At 39.8% G+C, this 18,926-nt stretch overlaps 1 protein-coding gene across 1 annotated transcript in view; it reads left to right on the top strand.

Annotated features, from left to right (window-relative positions):
- hoe1 (hoepel1) overlaps positions 1-18,926 on the top strand; it is a 230,577-nt gene that overhangs the window by 43,687 nt on the left and 167,964 nt on the right. The window contains exons 2-3 of the mRNA XM_067142918.2: positions 15,961-16,084; positions 18,160-18,288. Of these exons, the coding sequence (XP_066999019.2) occupies positions 15,996-16,084; positions 18,160-18,288 (218 nt within the window). The 5' untranslated portion in view covers positions 15,961-15,995. The remainder of the gene's footprint in view (positions 1-15,960; positions 16,085-18,159; positions 18,289-18,926) is intronic.

The following is an 18,926-nucleotide window of genomic DNA, read 5'->3' as shown; positions in this document are numbered from 1 at the left end:
TCAAAAAAGATGATAGGTTGCTTTTGCCATATTTAAACAAAACATTACCTTTAAAAAATAACCATTCATAATATTCACTCTGGCATATCAAATTAATATACCACACAACACGTTTCCATACACAGACACCAGGAGCACGTTTGGTAGCACCATATTCTAATACAAAACATTATCCTTACCTCTTGAGCGCGAGTAATTATGTGATATTTAAAGGAAAATAATTTCAATTTTTTATCACATATTTTAAAGTTTTTCAGCACATAAAAAATATTTTTCACATTTTTAGCACATAAAAATCCGCTCCCTCGTGATTAAATAGCATTCGCTCGTCGCCTGTCTGCCCGCCCGCTCACAGTGCTACGCGCCCACGGGGCAGAATGCCCAGCGTGAGCACCTCTGCTCTACACCTTGTGTGTTCCTTGTCGCACTACATGAGCTGAGTTTCTTTCAATTATTTTATAAACCCCCGACGATTATCATATTTTAGCTCTCTTCTCTGAAGTAATAATTTTAGTTTTAATTCAGCAAGAGTAATATTACTTGCATCCTAATCTTATAGTGCACAAAATTGTTAGTTTCTTTAGGCTGTTAGATGTTTTAGTATATTATTTCCAAACCGATAGGCTTCTTAGTCACTCACTTATGCCGCATGATTCGTGCTAAAGTATTGCAAATATTGCAGTCCATAACAGTCCTATATTAGTGTGTATGCACTTCAATTAGCGCTACCGAAATACTGCTAAAAGTTGTTTCCTGTTCCACTGAATATCTACTACTAGTATTCGAGGATTGGGAAATATCTTGGGTAAAATTGTAAGGCTGTTGAGTTTCGCCTGACTTTAGAAGTCTCCTTCCATCCCCACCTTCGTATTTTCTGTTGGTCTTTATAAACTGACATGATCACCCCGGAACAAAACTTTCGTGCGAACCCGCATACATTTCTAGATTTTTGGCTTGTTAATCTAAATCGTTCCATGTAAAGAAAACTTTATTCCTATGGACCTACACGAAGTGAACACACCCTGACACCCATAATTTCCTCTAGATTAAAGAATGTTATAATGGACTTATATTGTATTACCGAGAAAGTGGCCACGTGGTTTGAGTCCCGTAGCTATCAGCTTGCATTCGGGAGATAGCGGATTCGAACCCCACTGTCGGAAGTCCTGAAAATTGTTTTCCGTGGTTTCCCATTTTAACACCAGCCAAATGTTGGGGCTATACCTATATGGCCACGGATGCTTCCTTCCTACTCATAGCCCTTTCTTATCCCATCGTCGCCATAAGACCTATGTGTCGGTGCGACATAAAGTTTGCAATATATATTATGACATGCAGAAAAAGAATGCAGAGTTCATTGCCCTGGGTTATTCAAATAACTACTCAACATTTCCCATTTCATAAATACATTCGCAGAGAGAATGCGCAATGGCAGGAACAGTCAATTTTGTTGCCTTCCTTGATTTTCCTTTTGTTTTGCTCTGCTGCGTGCAAGGCTGTATCCGGGGACAGATAATTAGGAAGAAACAAAAGCAATGCTTAATTTACTTTTTCCTCGAAAGATTCAGAAAGTCCCAGGTAGATGATTACACACACACACACACACCAGCTGAAACAGGCTTTTGAGGACTTTGTTTATGAAGTGCAATCAGAATCTACTACAGGCCTTTAGCTTCTCCGGTTAAACTGTGAGAACGTAAAGCACAGCGGAAAGACAGCAGATCAGTCAAGTTTAATGATTTTGTTCTCAGAGGTGTAAGGCGAAAGAGTTCTTTCTTAAAAATCCAACTTCCAACGTTGCAGCAAATGATGCTGTCTGTGAAATACAGTATATGCCTTTCACATTTCGAAAGAACAATCTTGTATAGTTTGTTGAAAGAGATAGGTTTCCAGTACGAAAAGAATTCAGTTTGTTTGATGGAAAGAGAAAATTATATCTTTAAAACAATTCAGAAATAGAGACGAAGGAAAGGACATTAACATACTAATCGTCGGTTAACAAGACACACTGTTGGGAATGAAGTTTCCTGTCCAATAGAATATTAGCTAGGCCTACCTGTTGGCATTGCTACTTGCTTTACATCGCACAGACACAGATAGGTCTTATAGCGACGATGGGACAGGAAAGGCCTAGGAATGGGAAGGAAGCGGCCGTGGCCTTAAGGTACATCCCCAGCATTTACCTGGTGTGAAAATGGGAAACCACGGAAAACAATTTTCAGGGCTGCCGACAGTGGGATTCGAACCCACTATCTCCCGTATGCGAGCTCACAGCTCCGTGCCCTTCACCGCACGGCCAACTCGCCCGGTTTGTTAGTATTGAAAGATATCTTGAGTGAAATGACACGCTGTAGAGTTTCATCTGACCTAGTCGCCTCCCATTTAATTTCAGTTTTCGTTTAATTTCAACTCCAGGGGATGCTTTTCTGGTAATTCTCGTGCGGTCTGTCAACTACAGGTCATGGCTCGCGGTTCGCGTTAGTGCATACCGGTAACGAGCATGGGTTAGTGCCAGAGGCGAAGTACGCCTTTCAATGCAAGAAGTATACTGCAGACGCTCATGTGATGGATGGAGACTGTTACGAGGAATATTTTAAGTCTGCTTCCGAACCTGCCACCATTACTCCTACTGTTCTTCAGTGCCTGCTATAACAGCCGCAAGAAAGTTCTGCGTACGAAGACATGGAAGAGAGACCTTTGGCCATGGCTTCGAGAACGTGGTGTTATGTGTAAGAAAATGCTAAAAAGAATGGATGGCCCTCATGAAGTGGCAGCAATCGTCACCAGTACCATATCCAGGATCGACCAATAGGGGGGGTTATACTTCCAAATTATGATAGAACATAGGGTAAACCTACCTTATTTCGTGACATACTTTATTTCGTGATACGCGACATATTATTGATCCTGAAGTAAGGTAGGCGGTTTACACTGAGTTCCAACAGTCAATACATAGGAGTGCTTTTACACGGGGAAAATATTTTGAGCGGGAATTGCAGCTGGGTGAAGGACAGGCAGTTGATTGTATGTTGTGTGGATGGAAACACGCTACTTGTAGGTCTGTTCCTGTAATAAAACGTTATTAAGGTATGTTGGTCAAGTAATTATTCAGACAAGTATATGCACTTATATTCTCTAAGGAACACGCTTATATCAGTAGCCAGAGTTGGATTTAAGTGCGTTATTAATGAAATAATTGCTTAGGAAAATGACTACGACTCTTACGTTTTGTGTCCATTTCAGACATAATGGCTCCAGCGTTAAGCAAATGTGTGAAGAAGGAAAACGGCAAAAAACTCAAAATACGGGTCTTGTGACCAAAGACCTTCGGGGCGAGCTTCAGAAAGTTTTGGAGGAAAAGTGGTCTATATACAAGGCTGCTAAACATTTCACCGTTCCGTGGAGTACTCTAAAAGAAAATGACTATTGGAAAAATGGGTAGACCGTAGACGAGTGAACTGGAGATTTAGTTAATTTTATAGTAAAAATGCAGGAAATAGGGATCGGTCTGAACGTTAACCGAATAAGACATGTTGCGTATGCTATGGCCAAAAAACAGTATGCAAACAATGACAATGTTCCCATTCAGTGAAGTGAAAAATTGTGCAAGCTGGAAATGCTGCAGGTGAATTCGGTCCACTTCTAATCATTTTTAAAGGAATGAGAATGTCGGTTACATTGACGAATGGTGCCTTCCTAACGCCTCAGTAACCCTCAGTAACCCTGTCAGAGTAAATGGATTAACATTGAACTTTTCTTAAAGTGGTTCAAGGAATTTGTTCGAGGCCTTGGTGCAGAAATACCTGTGATACTGATAATGAATTCCCATGTCCGTCACTTGACACCAGAGGTACTGGAAATTGCATCCAACAATGACATTATCGTTGTGACTATTCCACCGCATACCAGCCACACGTTCCTGATCAGGCCAGAGCTGCCAACACACATCCAACTACACCCGTTTCTGGTCAAGCCGGAAAATCCACTACACATCACTACAGTGAAACGGATATCTATGGAAAAACAGAAGTCAAACCAGAAAAATGACATCTGCGCCACCTGTAACGACAGCTACAGTAACAGTAAGAATAAGTCCTTGGATTCAGTATTGCTTCTGTTTGCGATGGTTCCATGAAAGTTGTTAGTCCATTCATTCATCTGATGCTATTGTATTTGTGTAGTATTTATGAATATATCAGTGACAATACCGATACCGAAAATGAGTGAAAAGTGCGTGAAGTGAACGGTAACAATGCTCAGGAAACTTATCATGGAGTTAAGTACATTGTCACGAAGTTAGGTATACTGTGTCACGGAATTAGGTATGCTATCACGAAATTAGGTAGCATGCCCACTTCGCTTATTACATGTTATAACTCCAAATGTTTTGCATTCTTTGAACGTTCTTTATCATGTGCTGGTAGAATAATATATAGGTACTCAGCATGTAAAATATAAAATTCCTAGATCGAGTATTTGTCCTGATATATTACTTACAATTCTTAACACTATGCTGTCCGCTCACGTATCAATACGTGTTTCCAAGCACGGTGCTCTGCAGCCGATCACGTATAAATACGTGTTTGTGCAAGTCTGTCTTCTGATGCCATCTAACGGTTATTGAGGAACTATTTGAAGATTATCATTGATGTGCCTAAATGGTAGAAAAACTACGCTTCTTTTAGTACTGGTTTTGCCCGTTTTAGTGCGTCAGTTGCATTTGTTTTTGCCTTCGAATATCTTCCGTGTATCCATCAATGTTAGTAAACAAAAATGGCAGCCCCGGTAAACAAAAACAGTGGACTGACTCCTGGTGATATTATACATGAATTGTACGCTGATAATTTGTTATGTGTCCCGTGATTATGTGGAGAGTGAAGATGAATTATCTAATGATAATTCTAGTGCTAGTGTCATGCATTTATGTGGAAGTGATGCGTTGAATGACACGTTTATTGCACCATGTGAGCAATGACCTGATGCTTCAGATAGCAAAGATGGTCTAGATGTAAGTACTGTTGATAATATTCTCCCTATTTCTGGCAGTGAGTGGCCGAACAGGATATTATACTGTTTTTGGAGTCTCTCGTGGACGCCTGGCGTTAAAATTTCGGCGAGTGAACCTGAAAATATAGGTTGTGATGTCAAGTTGTTCATTTGTAATAATTTGTTGGCGTATATGGTGGAGGAATCAAACAGATATCATTACCAAAATGAACCGAAATATAAAATCTCGCCAAAAACTTTACAGTGGACAGATATAACTCTGAATGAACCTAAAATTATTAAATTATGATACCGTGCAATAACTCCATGTCTCTGCCAAAACCTTCCGGCCACAGGGGCCAGTTATACGTCAGATGGGCCGGACAGCAATGTGTTAATATCACCAAGTTAGGTAGGTTTACCCTAATGAAGGTGTGTGGTCGCGCATGCATGACTGTCTTTAGGACACTATACAAGTAAATTACCGGTACACTACAAAATCCTGCATTAAAATACAGAAAAAGAACAATATGATCAAGGTGAAAAATTTTACGGCGAATGGTATGTTCAAATTTACGATATAAAATCAAACTTTTGAGGCTTCTTAGAAAAGATTCGAGATTTGTTGGTTTTACATTGTCTCTGTGGATGTTCAAAACGTCCAACCCACTGAGTCTTTTCACTTGTTTGTCAGTTTCTGTTAATTTTCTTTTGTAAAAATTCCATGCGGGGGTTCTCACCCCCACCCCCCCTGGCTACGCCCCTAGTTGTCACTGAAGTTTGATGCTGTAGTGTGCAGCGATACGTCTCTGTATGATGTGTACCGATACAGCAATTCGCAAGAGAAAGTGGAGTAACGGTTCTTAGTTTACCACCGTACCATTGACGTGAACCCTATTTAACTTACTTGGGTATACGTTAAGAACTATGTTGTGATGAACACCACCACTTTCAAAATAAATAAGACTCGTCCATGAAGGTTTCCTACGCGTGTCTGCTGAAAAGTGGGTGAACTATGTGAAACACGCGAAAGTATTGAAGTGGACATATGGAAATCTGACTTAATCTAGGACGAAATGGAGCGGTTAACCATTGCTGTCGGCAGTCAATCTTGGTCAGATTCCGAATGAGAGGGGACTTCAGCGGCGGAGAAGTAATATTCGGCGAGTACCTGAAAGTGGAGGTCTAATGGCAGTTGATTTGCTGTGTGTGTATCTTGTACAATATTTGTCTGCGTGTTCTAATATTTTCATGCTGTACAGCAGTTACTATTGAAGGTTTTGTTGCTGCGGTTTGCAGCGATACCGTACATCACGGAATGATTTGCACAGCCTACAGAAATTCGTTAAGCTGTTTTCTGTGCTTAAGTTTTGTTTAGCTGTTCCTTAAGCGCATTTTATTTTTACCAATTTCACAGACGCATTAAATCGGCATTTCCTTAGCAAACTTATTAAATGCAACGCCCACCCCTCGAGCCCATAAAAATGTTGCATTTTTTCCCAGTTAGCCTTGTACTTAGAGGTTTTGTGTGTACAGTAGTGAACCCTTGAACTTACCATTCCATCGTTCGTCGGCAACGGCTGCTACAGTAGAACAATCTAGAACTCTTAAATCATGGGTCGTTGCGGGAATAAATTCGGTCACGATCTTAACCAAACGATGGGGTTCAGAAGAGAGCCTAACTACTTGAAATGAGGAGCAAAATGTGCTTACTAACTTTTATTAAATCGAAATAGCACGACAACATTAATTTAATATACATTCTTGAAATAAAAAATTATGAATTATTATTGAATGTTTCAAACAGTCACATTGCATAGCGTTGGTTTATTTCTTACAATATCGAAGAGTTGCTTCGGAGAAGTTAGTACATTAGTGGACAACGAAACTGAAAAAGGGAAGACCTGAAAACCGGGCACCTAATATTCCAAACGAGAACTGAGTTAATCCACACGATCCGTGGAAAATCTGACTTTCAACAAGTAGAACGCCTGATTTTCTCTTAATTAAGGTTATCCACCAGTCGAATACCCTTTACGGATACGGAACACCCGCCGAATGGACCCTTAATCGAACCAAATTGACTATCAGTTGCTTTGGATAGGTTGCGAAATATTATGGGGAAGCATGGTGTTAACTACGAGTTAACAGCGTCATTCACAATTAAAATAAAATTCCATGTGTGTCATTCATGACACCCTTAAGTGATAAGGTAATCCCGATGCTAAATGTGCATCACCCAAACAGCTGTTCGGAAGGAACCAACATGATCCGTGAGGATCTTGCGTTATGTCGTTCTAAAGGAACAAAACTGCGAAATGCAGGAAACGCTTATTCATCATGCATTTAGAAGAAATGCCAAACACTGAAGTTAATTAAAAAGTGGAAAGTCACTTGAAAAGTATTATTGAACCGATTTTCAGGTTAGAAATGGTTTTGTTACGCTTAATAAAATTACCAATCCACATTGAAAAATATTAAAACTTTAAGGAATTCTTTCCCTTGAAAAACAATGACTACCATTACAGATCTATCTACTTATTGTCTGTCCCAACACACTACTTACAAAGTGATTACTTAATCAAATTCAACTACGAATAAAATGAAAGTACGACAAAGATTGAAAATAAGTGTTACTGGCTGACGAATCGAAACCGCATTCGCAACTCAAGTCTCACACTAATACACTGAGTGTCAATATGCACACTATCAAAACTAAACGGACGTCAGAACTACAAAACAATTAAGTCTTAAAATAAAAATAACATATCGAAGTCATTAAAACTCAACACGCACGGAGAATTACAGTAAAAATATTTAATCTCCATCAGGTCGATATCCAACATTTGGGCAACCCTCATTCGCCGATAGCGGCCCCGTTATCTTAAGGAACACAAACAGCTGTTGGAGCTACGCACTAGTTGGCCTCATCATTACCGATGTGACCCTCTTCATAATTTATTTTACTGTAGGTGCTACCTTCGTCCAGGCCACTTCGCAAAAACAAAAGAAACATCTAATCTGAGACTTGAGTGTGTACAGCTGACCTCCCAAACCTATCGTCGGGCTCACTTAAAATCTGTACATCCTAACACTAATCTCTATGTACATGATACCTTCCAAATTCTATCGTCGGGCGTGAACTAGGGCGTCTCATCAGTAACTCAAAGGATAACATGTGACGTCCTAAATCTATCGTCGGGCGTCAAAAATGGCTCGTACTACGCATCCCTTAACATATCAGGCGAACTAGCAATTTCAAACAAACTCTGACATTTCAATACTAAACCTGGTCAGACTAATAACGCACAACGGAACAACGTCTCTTACTATTAAACGAATGAAAGTCGAAAAATACAGTAAGTCTCTACCTCGTTACAATACGTGAACTCGAAAATAAATATACGTGACGAACAATTCTCCACCTCAAACACAATCTCAGAACAAGAACAAGTTTTTAGGGAAGCAATGATAATTACCAACACACGTCTACCATTTAGTGGATGCCTTCAAAATAATAATCATCACTACCGCATTAGAAACTCTCAAATCGCCTATCGTCAATTCCAACTATTTATATCAATGACATATCCAGTGAAAGGAAATTCAATACAACACCAACCATGTGTTCTAAATGCTCTTTTATCCTTGAGGTCACATTATCTTAATATTCATACGGGCTTTACGTAACAAGTCAGTGGACGTTTACTACCATGATTTTTAACCTTCACTAGAGTCGTTTTCACGTGGGATCTTACTAGAAATCTACGGTGCTTCACACAGTAGTCGTCTCAAATTTCGGATTGGTAGCGGAAAACACTACAGCCTGTCTCAATACAGCCTGTTTCCTAAATACTTCCTCGGCAAAATATAGCCTGTCTCAAACTCATTCTCCTCGCCTTATCCCAGCGATATCACTTAAAATCCAGGCTTCATTTCATCTTCAATATTCCTATCCCTCATCTCCACATACATATAAATTCTTCGCTCTCAATCCTTTTTTCTTATATTTCCAAGACCCTTTTTCATAATTCAATCCTCTGGTGAAAACGACCACTATAAAACACACCTTTACTGTTATTACGACTTTCGGACCTCGAGAATCCAAGAACACACCGCGATTTTTCTCGTATCATTGATATACACGATGTCCCAAAATTTTACTTCCCATGAATAAATGTAACTCGAATTTCACTGAAATTTTCTTTGAATGCCTGCGATCCTTATAAAAATATACTGGTTAAATGCACTTTTAACATAGAAAAATTTCTTTATCCCGCGGTAGACATAATTATAATTATAATTATTATTGACAAACATTTCCGAATTCAACTGATATTTGAAATTTAGATATTCGCCACGACTAATTTACACTTATAACTTCCCAAAAATTCCTCGCTTTGGACAATATCTCATCGAACATTAACACCAAATTTAAACGTCGCATTTTACAGTTTCTTGACGTGAAATTTACACACTAAAATTTTCACACGCTGACCAAAAATTACACCACCTTTCGCCTGATAATTACAAATATCAACCCGACAATCATCTTGAAAAATTTGTTGGGACAGAACAATAAAATCTAACTACGACATAATACAAATATAGACAGACCTGCACAATGGAGTCATTCCCAGTATTCTGGCTACATCGTCGCCAGCTGACCTCGTGCCTTTAGCCGTACATTTGCACAAATAACATTTCCAACATCTCACTCTTACAAACACTGCCTTTTTCACATGATATTAAATTACCACACATATCACGCATTTTTCTCTATAATTTACACCACGAACTTCCCTCGTTCTGCAGTCAACTGCGACTGTCTGGTTCGTTCCCAAAGTTGTCTGTTACTCCAAAACAGGTGTTCAACAGATAAAGAAAGCAGAACTACTCTGAATAGCTTCCCCAACTCTCTTACCACTTTCAAACGTACACGAGGTGATATAATAAAATCTGCTGTGTATATTTTAACAAACGCCTACACTTTCATAGTTCGTCGGCAAACGTTCAGAACTTTTCAGTCACCTTCTCTTGCTAACCGAGTATGTGGACCTCAGCCACGGACATGTATTTAGTTGTTTGTAGATCAATCTGGTGCAATTTTCCACTGACGACGGGCGTAAGCTCCCGCTGCTTCAAGATCCAGATAGACACTGAAAAATATACGGTGGGGGGTTCCTTTTATAATCTCAGGAAGGACGCTATCCACACTATTAAGCTTGATTGCGTAATCTGCCAATTTTGCGTCCAATAGACGGATTTTTGAGACTTGTCCCAGAATTCCGGACAGGCTTGTAATTATTTTAGATGTTAATCTTATTTTACCACACTCACAACAGGGGAAATAAATTATTTCTGCCCGTGCGTTTCGCGCGTTTTCTTCATCCATTGACCTTGGCACGTGGAGCTAGTTCACTGATCTGACGCTGACATGTACTTAGGCTTAACTGCATTTGTTTTTCCCTGGGGGCTCTGTCTTCACGTAGGGTTTACGAATAATTTATTTCTTTATTTACTGTATTGCCAAAATCCCTCGTTATATTAAATTCCGTGAATTTAAAGAATTATCGGGCACTCGAGGTCCGCCGAGGTGTCACGGTATTTCACGAGCTTGCTGCGGGTGACATCTTTCCCACGCGACATCGGGGCTCTTAGGAGCGCAACATGGCTGCCCTCAAAAATAAAAGTAGCTTGATACGAAATAAATACTGAGAAAAAAATTTTTCTCACCGTAGAATTATGGGTTCAGTAGTTTAGCCAAAATGAGTTTATCTAAACCTACATTTCATGAACAATTTCAAGCTTAGTTTCTTCCTTTAATCTTTGACTTAAATACTGAGTTTCAAATATTTGTGCTGGACGGAATCGCTCAGACTAGATGTGTAAGGGTAGTTCACCGGAAGACCGAAAGGACTAGTGTCAGAACTGCTCAGTCCCTGAAATGAATGCTTCTTTGGGAGCAGTTCATTTAATTCCTCCTCTTCTCCCTCAGTAACTTCGCAAGCGTCCCAGAAAACTGGTCTGCCGGCATTGGCCCGTGACCAGCACGTGGGTACCGGTATGTTATACCTGCTTGCGCATCACACCACAGCAGCCGAATGTACCTTTAAAACGTAACGATCATGATTGTTTTAAGACATAGCAATGAGGTTGCCGAGAAGAAAATTAATTGTTGGATTTTAAATGCATTTTCTTTAAATATCTATAGGAACAATGTTTTCTGTATAGTTGAAATGAAGCCACAACAGCACTTCTTCGGTTGGACATGTTCACCTGTCACAAAGAAATAAAGGTCTTAAGCTTTGAAACGTACCTATGAGAAGGTTAGGCCCCTACTTATATTTCGCGGTAAACTGTGAAAAAATATTGTAAATCTATTTGTAGAGTCCAATCATTCTTAATGGTATTTTTTTCCCTAAGTGGGAGTTAGGAAAAGGATCTGGAAGGAATCAGCCGTAGCTTTTGAAGAGGGTAGCGGTACTGTTCTAGTATGTTCCTGGAGGGAAAATGGAAAAGTACAGAAAACCCTTTAAAGAACAGCCGATGGAGAGATTCGAACCCACAGCGCGTCTCGAGTCCGTTACAAGCAAGCGGTGCTTAGTCACGCTACACCGGTCGGTGATAAACTGAGTTCGGTGATTCCACATTATTATTTTGCTTATGAAATTAGGCCTATGATTTCAAACCCTCTAAATATTGCGTAACGTGCGTTTGAATTAGGCCTATTTTAGCTCTGAGTACTTTACATCACGAACACAAATGTAAAAAAAAAATGTGGTGTCGATACTTCCCTAAATGTAGGCCAAGTTTTATGGTTTCCCTACTGGTGCTTCGTATTGCAATCACTCCTGTAGAAGAGTCCCGGACCAACCTTCTCATTCAAACTCCTACTGCCATCACGACCCGCTCAAATCACATACAAGCCTCTTTGGTTGGTTGGGACTAAAACTACAGCTCTGTAGTTGGCATTCCGACACAAATGTTAAAGATTATGTCGACACTTCCATATGTATACGCCAAGTTTAATGGTTTCGCAACTGGTATCACATAATACAATCAATCTGCATAAGTTACAGTAAATTTACATTTCGCTAATCACTGGCCAACTTTCTGTTCTAATTAGTCTTCTCTTCACGCGTCGCTCTATAATAGCTTACCGGCCTTGACAAGGTCCACGCACTGTAATCGCAGTACTTACACAGCTCGACACGTGGCGCTGGCGGCCTAAATATTTGCGGTAGAAATGCATACTTTATAGAAAAGATACTGACTTTGATTGCCGATTTATCGTAATTTAGAGTTATGGAGAATGTTACATGGGTTAATACTGTTAAAATGATTAATCCTAAACGTTACCGTACTTTAGTTATTTGCCAAAATAATGCCGTGAAATGAAACTATGGAGAGATGAAGTCAGTTAAGGATAACATGATGGCAAGCATAATTGGCGGTCATACAAATTTGAGTGAAAAATGGAAGAGTATGTATAGATACTTAAAGGCAAAAACAGGTTCCAAGGACATTCCAGGAATCATTATTGAACAAGGGGAGTGCGTATGTGAGGATCTTCAAAAGGCAGAAGTATTAGGTCAGCAGTATGTAAAGATTGTTGGTCACAAGGATAATGTCCAGATAGAGGAGGTGACTAATACTAAAGAAGTGCTAAAATTTACCTATGACAACAATTACATTTACAGTAAGATACAGAAGTTGAAAACTAGAAAAGCAGCTGGAGTTCATAAGGTGTCGGGGGATATACTAAAGACAATGGGTTGGGGTATAGTACCATATCTGAAGTACTTATTTCATTATTGTTTGCATGAAGGAGCTATACCAAATGAATGGATAGTTCCTATAGTAGCCCCTGTGTATAAAGGAAAGGGTGATATACATAAAGCTGAAAATTACGCGCCAGTCAGTTTGACATGCATTGCATGTAAACTTTGGGAAAGCATTGTTTCTGATTATTATTATTAATAACCGGTTTGATAGAAGGCAGTTCGTGTGTAGGAAAGGTTATTCCACTGAAGCTCAACTTGCAGGATTCCAGCAAGATATAGCAGATATCCTGGATTCAGGTCAATTGGACCATATCCCGATTGACCTATTTAAGGCATTTGATAGGGTAGATCATGGGAGACTACTGGCAAAAATGAGTGCAATTGAACTCAAGTGACTGAATGGGTGGCTAAGTTTCTAGAAAATAGAACTCAGAGAATTAGAGTAGGCGAACCTTTTTGTCCCTGTGATAATTCAGAGGGGAATTCCTGAAGGCAGTATTATTGGACCTTTGTTTCCTTATATATATCAATATGTGTAAAGAAGTGTAATCAGAGATAAGGTTTTTTGCAGATGTTACAGTATTCATTCTGTACAGAGTAATAAATAAGTTAAAAGATTGTGAGCAACCGCAAAATGACTGCGATAATGTGAGATTGACAGTAGACAATGGTATGATAAACGGGGTTAAGCCTGGTTGTGAGTTTCACAAATAGGAAAAGTCCTCGGTTTTAATTACTACGTTCATGGGGTGAACGTTCCTTTTGGGGATCATTGTAATTACCTAGGTGTTAATGTAAGGAAAGATCTTAATTGGGGTAATCACATAAAAATGATTGTAAATAAAGGGTACAGATCTCTGCACATGGTTGGGAGGATTTAGGGGTTGTAGTAAAGATGTAAAGGAGAGGGCATGTAAGTCTCTGGTAAGACCCAAACTAGAGTATGGTTCCAGTGTATGGGACCCTCGCCAGGATTACTTGATTCAAGAACTGGAAAAAATCCAAAGGAAGGCCGTTCCATTTGTCCTGGGTGATTTCCAAAAAAGTGAATTACGAAAATGTTGCAAAATTTGGGCTGGGAAGACTTCGGAGAAAGGAGACGAGCTGCTCGACTGAGCTGCTCGACTAAGTGGTATGTTCCGAGCTGTCATTGCAGAGATGGCGTGGAATGACATCAGCAAACGAATAAGTTTGAGTGGTGTCCTTAAAAGTAGGAAAGATCACAATATGAAGATAAAGTTGGAATTCAAGAGGACAAATTAGGGCAAATATTAGTTTATAGAAAGGGGGGTGAGGGATTAGAATAACTTAAGGGACATGTTCGATTAATTTGCAATTTCTTTGCAATCATTTAAGAAAAGGTTAGAAAAACAGATGGGGAATCTGCCACCTGGGCGACTGCCCTAAATGCAGATCAATAGTGACTGAGTGATTGAGTAGTCCAACTGACGTTCCTTAACTGTGAGGAATAATAGTAATCGCTTTTATCATGACATTTATATACATAACAGAACTTACCACAATACTTTTGTCTTCTGATGTTAATCTTGACATAAAGTTATCGTTCAATTAGTTTCAAAATTCGAGTACTGCTCTCAGGAAGGGGGCTGGAAAAAACATAAGTCTAACTTTTTCTATGTTGTATGGATAACATAAACAATTTGACTCAAACATGTTTAAATTTATTTATATATATATTAGTATCAGATTACATTTTTTTCATACCTTGCGAGTTGGCCGTGCGGTTAGGGGCGCGCAGCTGTGAGCTTTCATCCGAGAGATGGTGGGTTCGAATTCCACTGTCAGCAGCCCTGAAGATGGTTTTCCGTGGTTTCCCACTTTCACATCAGGCTGTATCTTAAGGCCACGGCCGATTATTTCCTAATCCTAGCCTTTCCTATCCCACCGTCGCCATAAGACCTATCTGTGTCGGTACGACGTAAAACAAATAGCAAAGAAAAATTATTTTAAATAAAAATTCAGCGAGAGAAGTATTTTTGAGTAAATACATTGTAAGCTGTTCATTGCTCATGTAACACTTCATACGTTGGGCTTACAGTCATAACAGTAATGTTTCTTATTTGTCAGTGTTTAGATGTTAAAGTTAGGATTATCTTCGATAAAAATGTGTTGTGTTGCTCTCATATGGCAAATACGACTCCACCTAAGGATTATTCAATGAAAGAAAATACACGGCTTCAATATTTTTTGTGGTGAGGAAAAGAATGAAAAGCCTCAGATCGGCGTACTTGATCGAAGTAAAAAAAAAAAATAATAATGTACGGTCAGGCGCTGGTGCTGGTTCCATCCTACTCTTAGCTCCACCATGTCCCGCTCACATCGCATGCAAACATCTCATTGGTCGGTTGGGACGCACAGAACTACAACTCCGGACCTAGTCTTCCCTTGAAGAGTTACTCATTCCGAGGAGCAGTTCAGTCAGAAACGACACATCTCTAGCTCAGGCGGTTGAGGTGCTGGCCATCTGACCCCAACTTGGCAGGATCGATCCTGAAAAGAAATGACATGACTTTTAGTGCCGGGAGTGTCAGGACATGCTCGGCTCGCCAGGTGCAGGTCTTTTGATTTGACCCCGTGGGCGACCTGCGCATCGTGATGATGAAATGAAGACGACACATACACCCAGCCCCAGTGCCAGCTAAATTAACCAATGATGGTTAAAATTCCCGACCCTGTCGGGAATCGAACCCGGGACCCCTGTGACCAAAGGCCAACGCGTTAACCATTTAGCCATGGAGCCAGACAAGATCGATCCTGGCTCAGTCAGATGGTATTTGAAGGTGCTCAAATACAAGACTCATGTCAGTAAATTAGCTGGCACGTTAAAGAACTCGTGTGGGACTAAATTCCGGCACCTCGGCGTCCCCGAAAACCGCTAGGGTAGTTAGTGGGACGTGAAGCCATTATTATTATTATTATTATTATTATTATTATTATTATTATTATTATTATTATTATTATTATTATTATTATTATTATTATTATTATTATTTATTTATTTATTTATTTATTTATTTATTTATTTATTTATTTTCGGGTACGATAACTCAAATTTTTTGTCATAAAATTTAACATCTCAATTAAGATATTTCTCCAGTTTCTTACATACGGAACCAAAAATTCCTATTGCAACTATTTAGATATTGTGTAATTGTGTGTGTTACAGGGAGATAAAAGAAATACGTGCTCTCAGCTTACTTCATGGACGACCCAGGACCGTCAGGCATCAGGCCAAGGTTCATTACCGGAAACAATTTGGAGTCCAGTTGTGAATCAATCATAAGTCCGAGGTAAGTCATGGTGATGATGAATGCCATCTTCCTAATTCTTAATGGACCAGTCCATTCACTCCAGCTGTCCTGTCAATCATGGAGTTAATCATTCCCCGGCTATAAAGTTCAGCTAGCTACTCACGACATATGGTTAAGACCAAGATTGACACTTCAGTATTTATCGTATGGCTGTTACAGTTGTTGTTGTAGTTTCTGATAACCATGACTGAGTGCTTCAAAACAAGCCAAAGTTTGCTGCTGTACGTTTATCCTGGGCTGAGAAAGAGTTGCTTTAGAAAAATAAGAACATTTTTCGGGGTGGTTGAAAAAAATTGTAACTTTAGTATTACACTACAAATACATGTGGTTATAACACATTAAAATTTCATTACCATCAGACCAGTAGGTTTCCTTGTATATGCTCCTAAGTGAGGGCTTCCTAGAGAAGAAGCCAAAAACACGCGCAATATTTATTACAACCACAAATAACAAATGTTTAATGAACGTCGAAATCAATGTGTCTTATATACGCTAATGTAGAATTAAACAAGGAAAATATTGGTATAACTCGCATTGCAATAGGAATATTAGCTCGTATGCAATTGAAGCCTAAACTCGAGTGTCCATAATAAAAAATCCGACAGTAGTGCCGAAAGTGCCTGTGGTCATGCTCGGCTCACCTGGAGAAAGTCTTTCTAGTTGACGCCCATGGGCGATTTGCATGTCTGAATGTGGGGTATTGAGGTAGGAAGGTGAAATGCAGTGTCGGCACATAGCCTACTCCTCGAATAACACAAAGTACGGTATCTACCTAGGTAGATAAGAGATGACCTTGTTAGAGTTACTGGTATGTTAACTTAAGCAATATCTCTTTTCCGAACAAAACTCGGACACTCTACTTATCTTGGTTTTTTCGATAAGAGTACGGAAGTTGATTCCGTACGTCAACTGTGAGCTTGTATTTGGGAGGTAGTGGGTCCAAACCCCACTGTTGTAGCCCTGAAGATGGTTTTCCATGGTTTCCCATTTTCACTCCAGGCAAATGCTGGGGCTGTACCTTAAGGCCATGGCTGCTTCCTTCCCACTCCCAGGCTCTCCTTGTCCCATCATCACCATAAGACCTATCTGTGTCAGTGCAACGTAAAGCAAATCGTAAAAAAAAAAAGTCGGAGGCAAAGGTCCTGCATGGGCTGTAGCACCAAGGAGTAAGAAAATATATTTAACTGGAATTATTTTCTCAAAAATAATGTACCAAAATGTTCTGTTCTCTCCAGTGTAATCTCAATGTTTGAAAAAAAAATTGAGTTTGTATAATTGAGTGACAGTTTTTCCTTGAGTCATTAATCTACCAGACTGGTCAAGAACTCCATACCATTTCTTGTCACCTGTTCACTTAAGAGAAATATCTTGTTAAAGGAAAATTGGTGCCAGCCTGTGATCAGGGGTAATGAGCCTGCCTCTTATGGGAAGGCCTCAGGTTTGATACCTGGACAGGTTAGGAACTTTCACCTATATCAGAGGGATGGTACAAAATCCATTCAATCTACATGAGACAGTGAGATAGTAGCCCCAGTCTGGAAAGCCAAGAATAATTGCAGTGGGGGATTTATTGAACTGACCCTGCCTCTTCATAATCTGCAGGCTTAATAGGTTGTACAGCAGTTGCTTAGTAGGCAAGGGCCCATCAGGGCAACAGCACATGGTTTTTTTCAATCTTTACAAGAAAAATTGGAATTTTAAAAAGAAACATTCCTACAGTCTGTTCATGGAACATCAGGGTAACTAGTTCAAAACTAGGTATGACAATCTAATTTTAGGTGATATTTCAAAAGAAAATTATATCAAACATTATTTCCACCCCAAAATTTAAAAACCTTGTTGCAGCATTAAGATTTCAAGTTTTCTATTTCATATTGCCGCTTAACTCTGATTTTTTAATTTCCCAGGTTTACTTATGCTGTAGGTGGTTATCGCCTTTCAATATTTACTTTTTGGCTAGACATTTGATAAACAGAATTATTATTACATAGACCTTGCTTCTAAAGCAAAAGCCAGAGTGAAAAACACTTATAAACAAAGACTTTTTCTTTCAGTGATCTTCCAGTGGCAGCTCTTGCAGCCTGGAATGACCTTCCAGAGTTAGTAAGAAATGACCCATACCTGTCACCATTCCGCAGGGGTTACGAGAAGCACATAGCAACTGCACCTACAGGCACTAACAGGTTAGGTTTATTGTATTAATATTTCACTTAATTCAACCTGTTTAAGCCAAACTTCCAGGTATGGAACAATATACAGGTAAGTGATACATAAAGGTGATCCCCCCCGACCAGATGCCGGAAAGCCCCTCCCGCTTGGGATAGATCTGTTCGTTTATTAAAAAATGTATACACTTTACCACCTTAAAACAAAATGTTCATACTTTAGTGAAGAAAATCACAAAGACTGAAACAAAACCCATAAAAACCAAGCAAAATCACAACATGCTGGTGAAACTGGGAGCATCACAGGATTGTCCATCAGAGTTCAGTCATGAGGAGCTGGCAGAGAAGCAGCTCCGGAACATCCTACGTGGCGGCTGTGGCTTGTTACCTGGGCTCCACGACTGCCCCTTCTACTACGCTTAGTGGTGCCGCAGCTTACCATGGGCGCCCAGGTGTGCTGTTGAAACTACAACTCCGGCAGTAAGGAAGTCGCCCCCCACCCCAGAGTCCAGTTGGAGGGCATAGGCCTATCTGTGTCTGAGGGTGCAATAAAGTAGCAAAGCCCTAGTCACAAAATAGGAGCATTGTCCTAGATCCAACCTGGGCCAGTTAAAGAGCCTCTACAAAACAGCGAGGGCATCATGATCACTAGGGAG

This window comes from Anabrus simplex, chromosome 1 (assembly GCF_040414725.1).
Source record: "Anabrus simplex isolate iqAnaSimp1 chromosome 1, ASM4041472v1, whole genome shotgun sequence".
Classification (NCBI taxonomy): Eukaryota; Metazoa; Arthropoda; class Insecta; order Orthoptera; family Tettigoniidae; genus Anabrus; species Anabrus simplex.
Note: the sequence above shows the minus strand (reverse complement) of the source record. Positions and strands in the feature narration are given on the sequence as shown.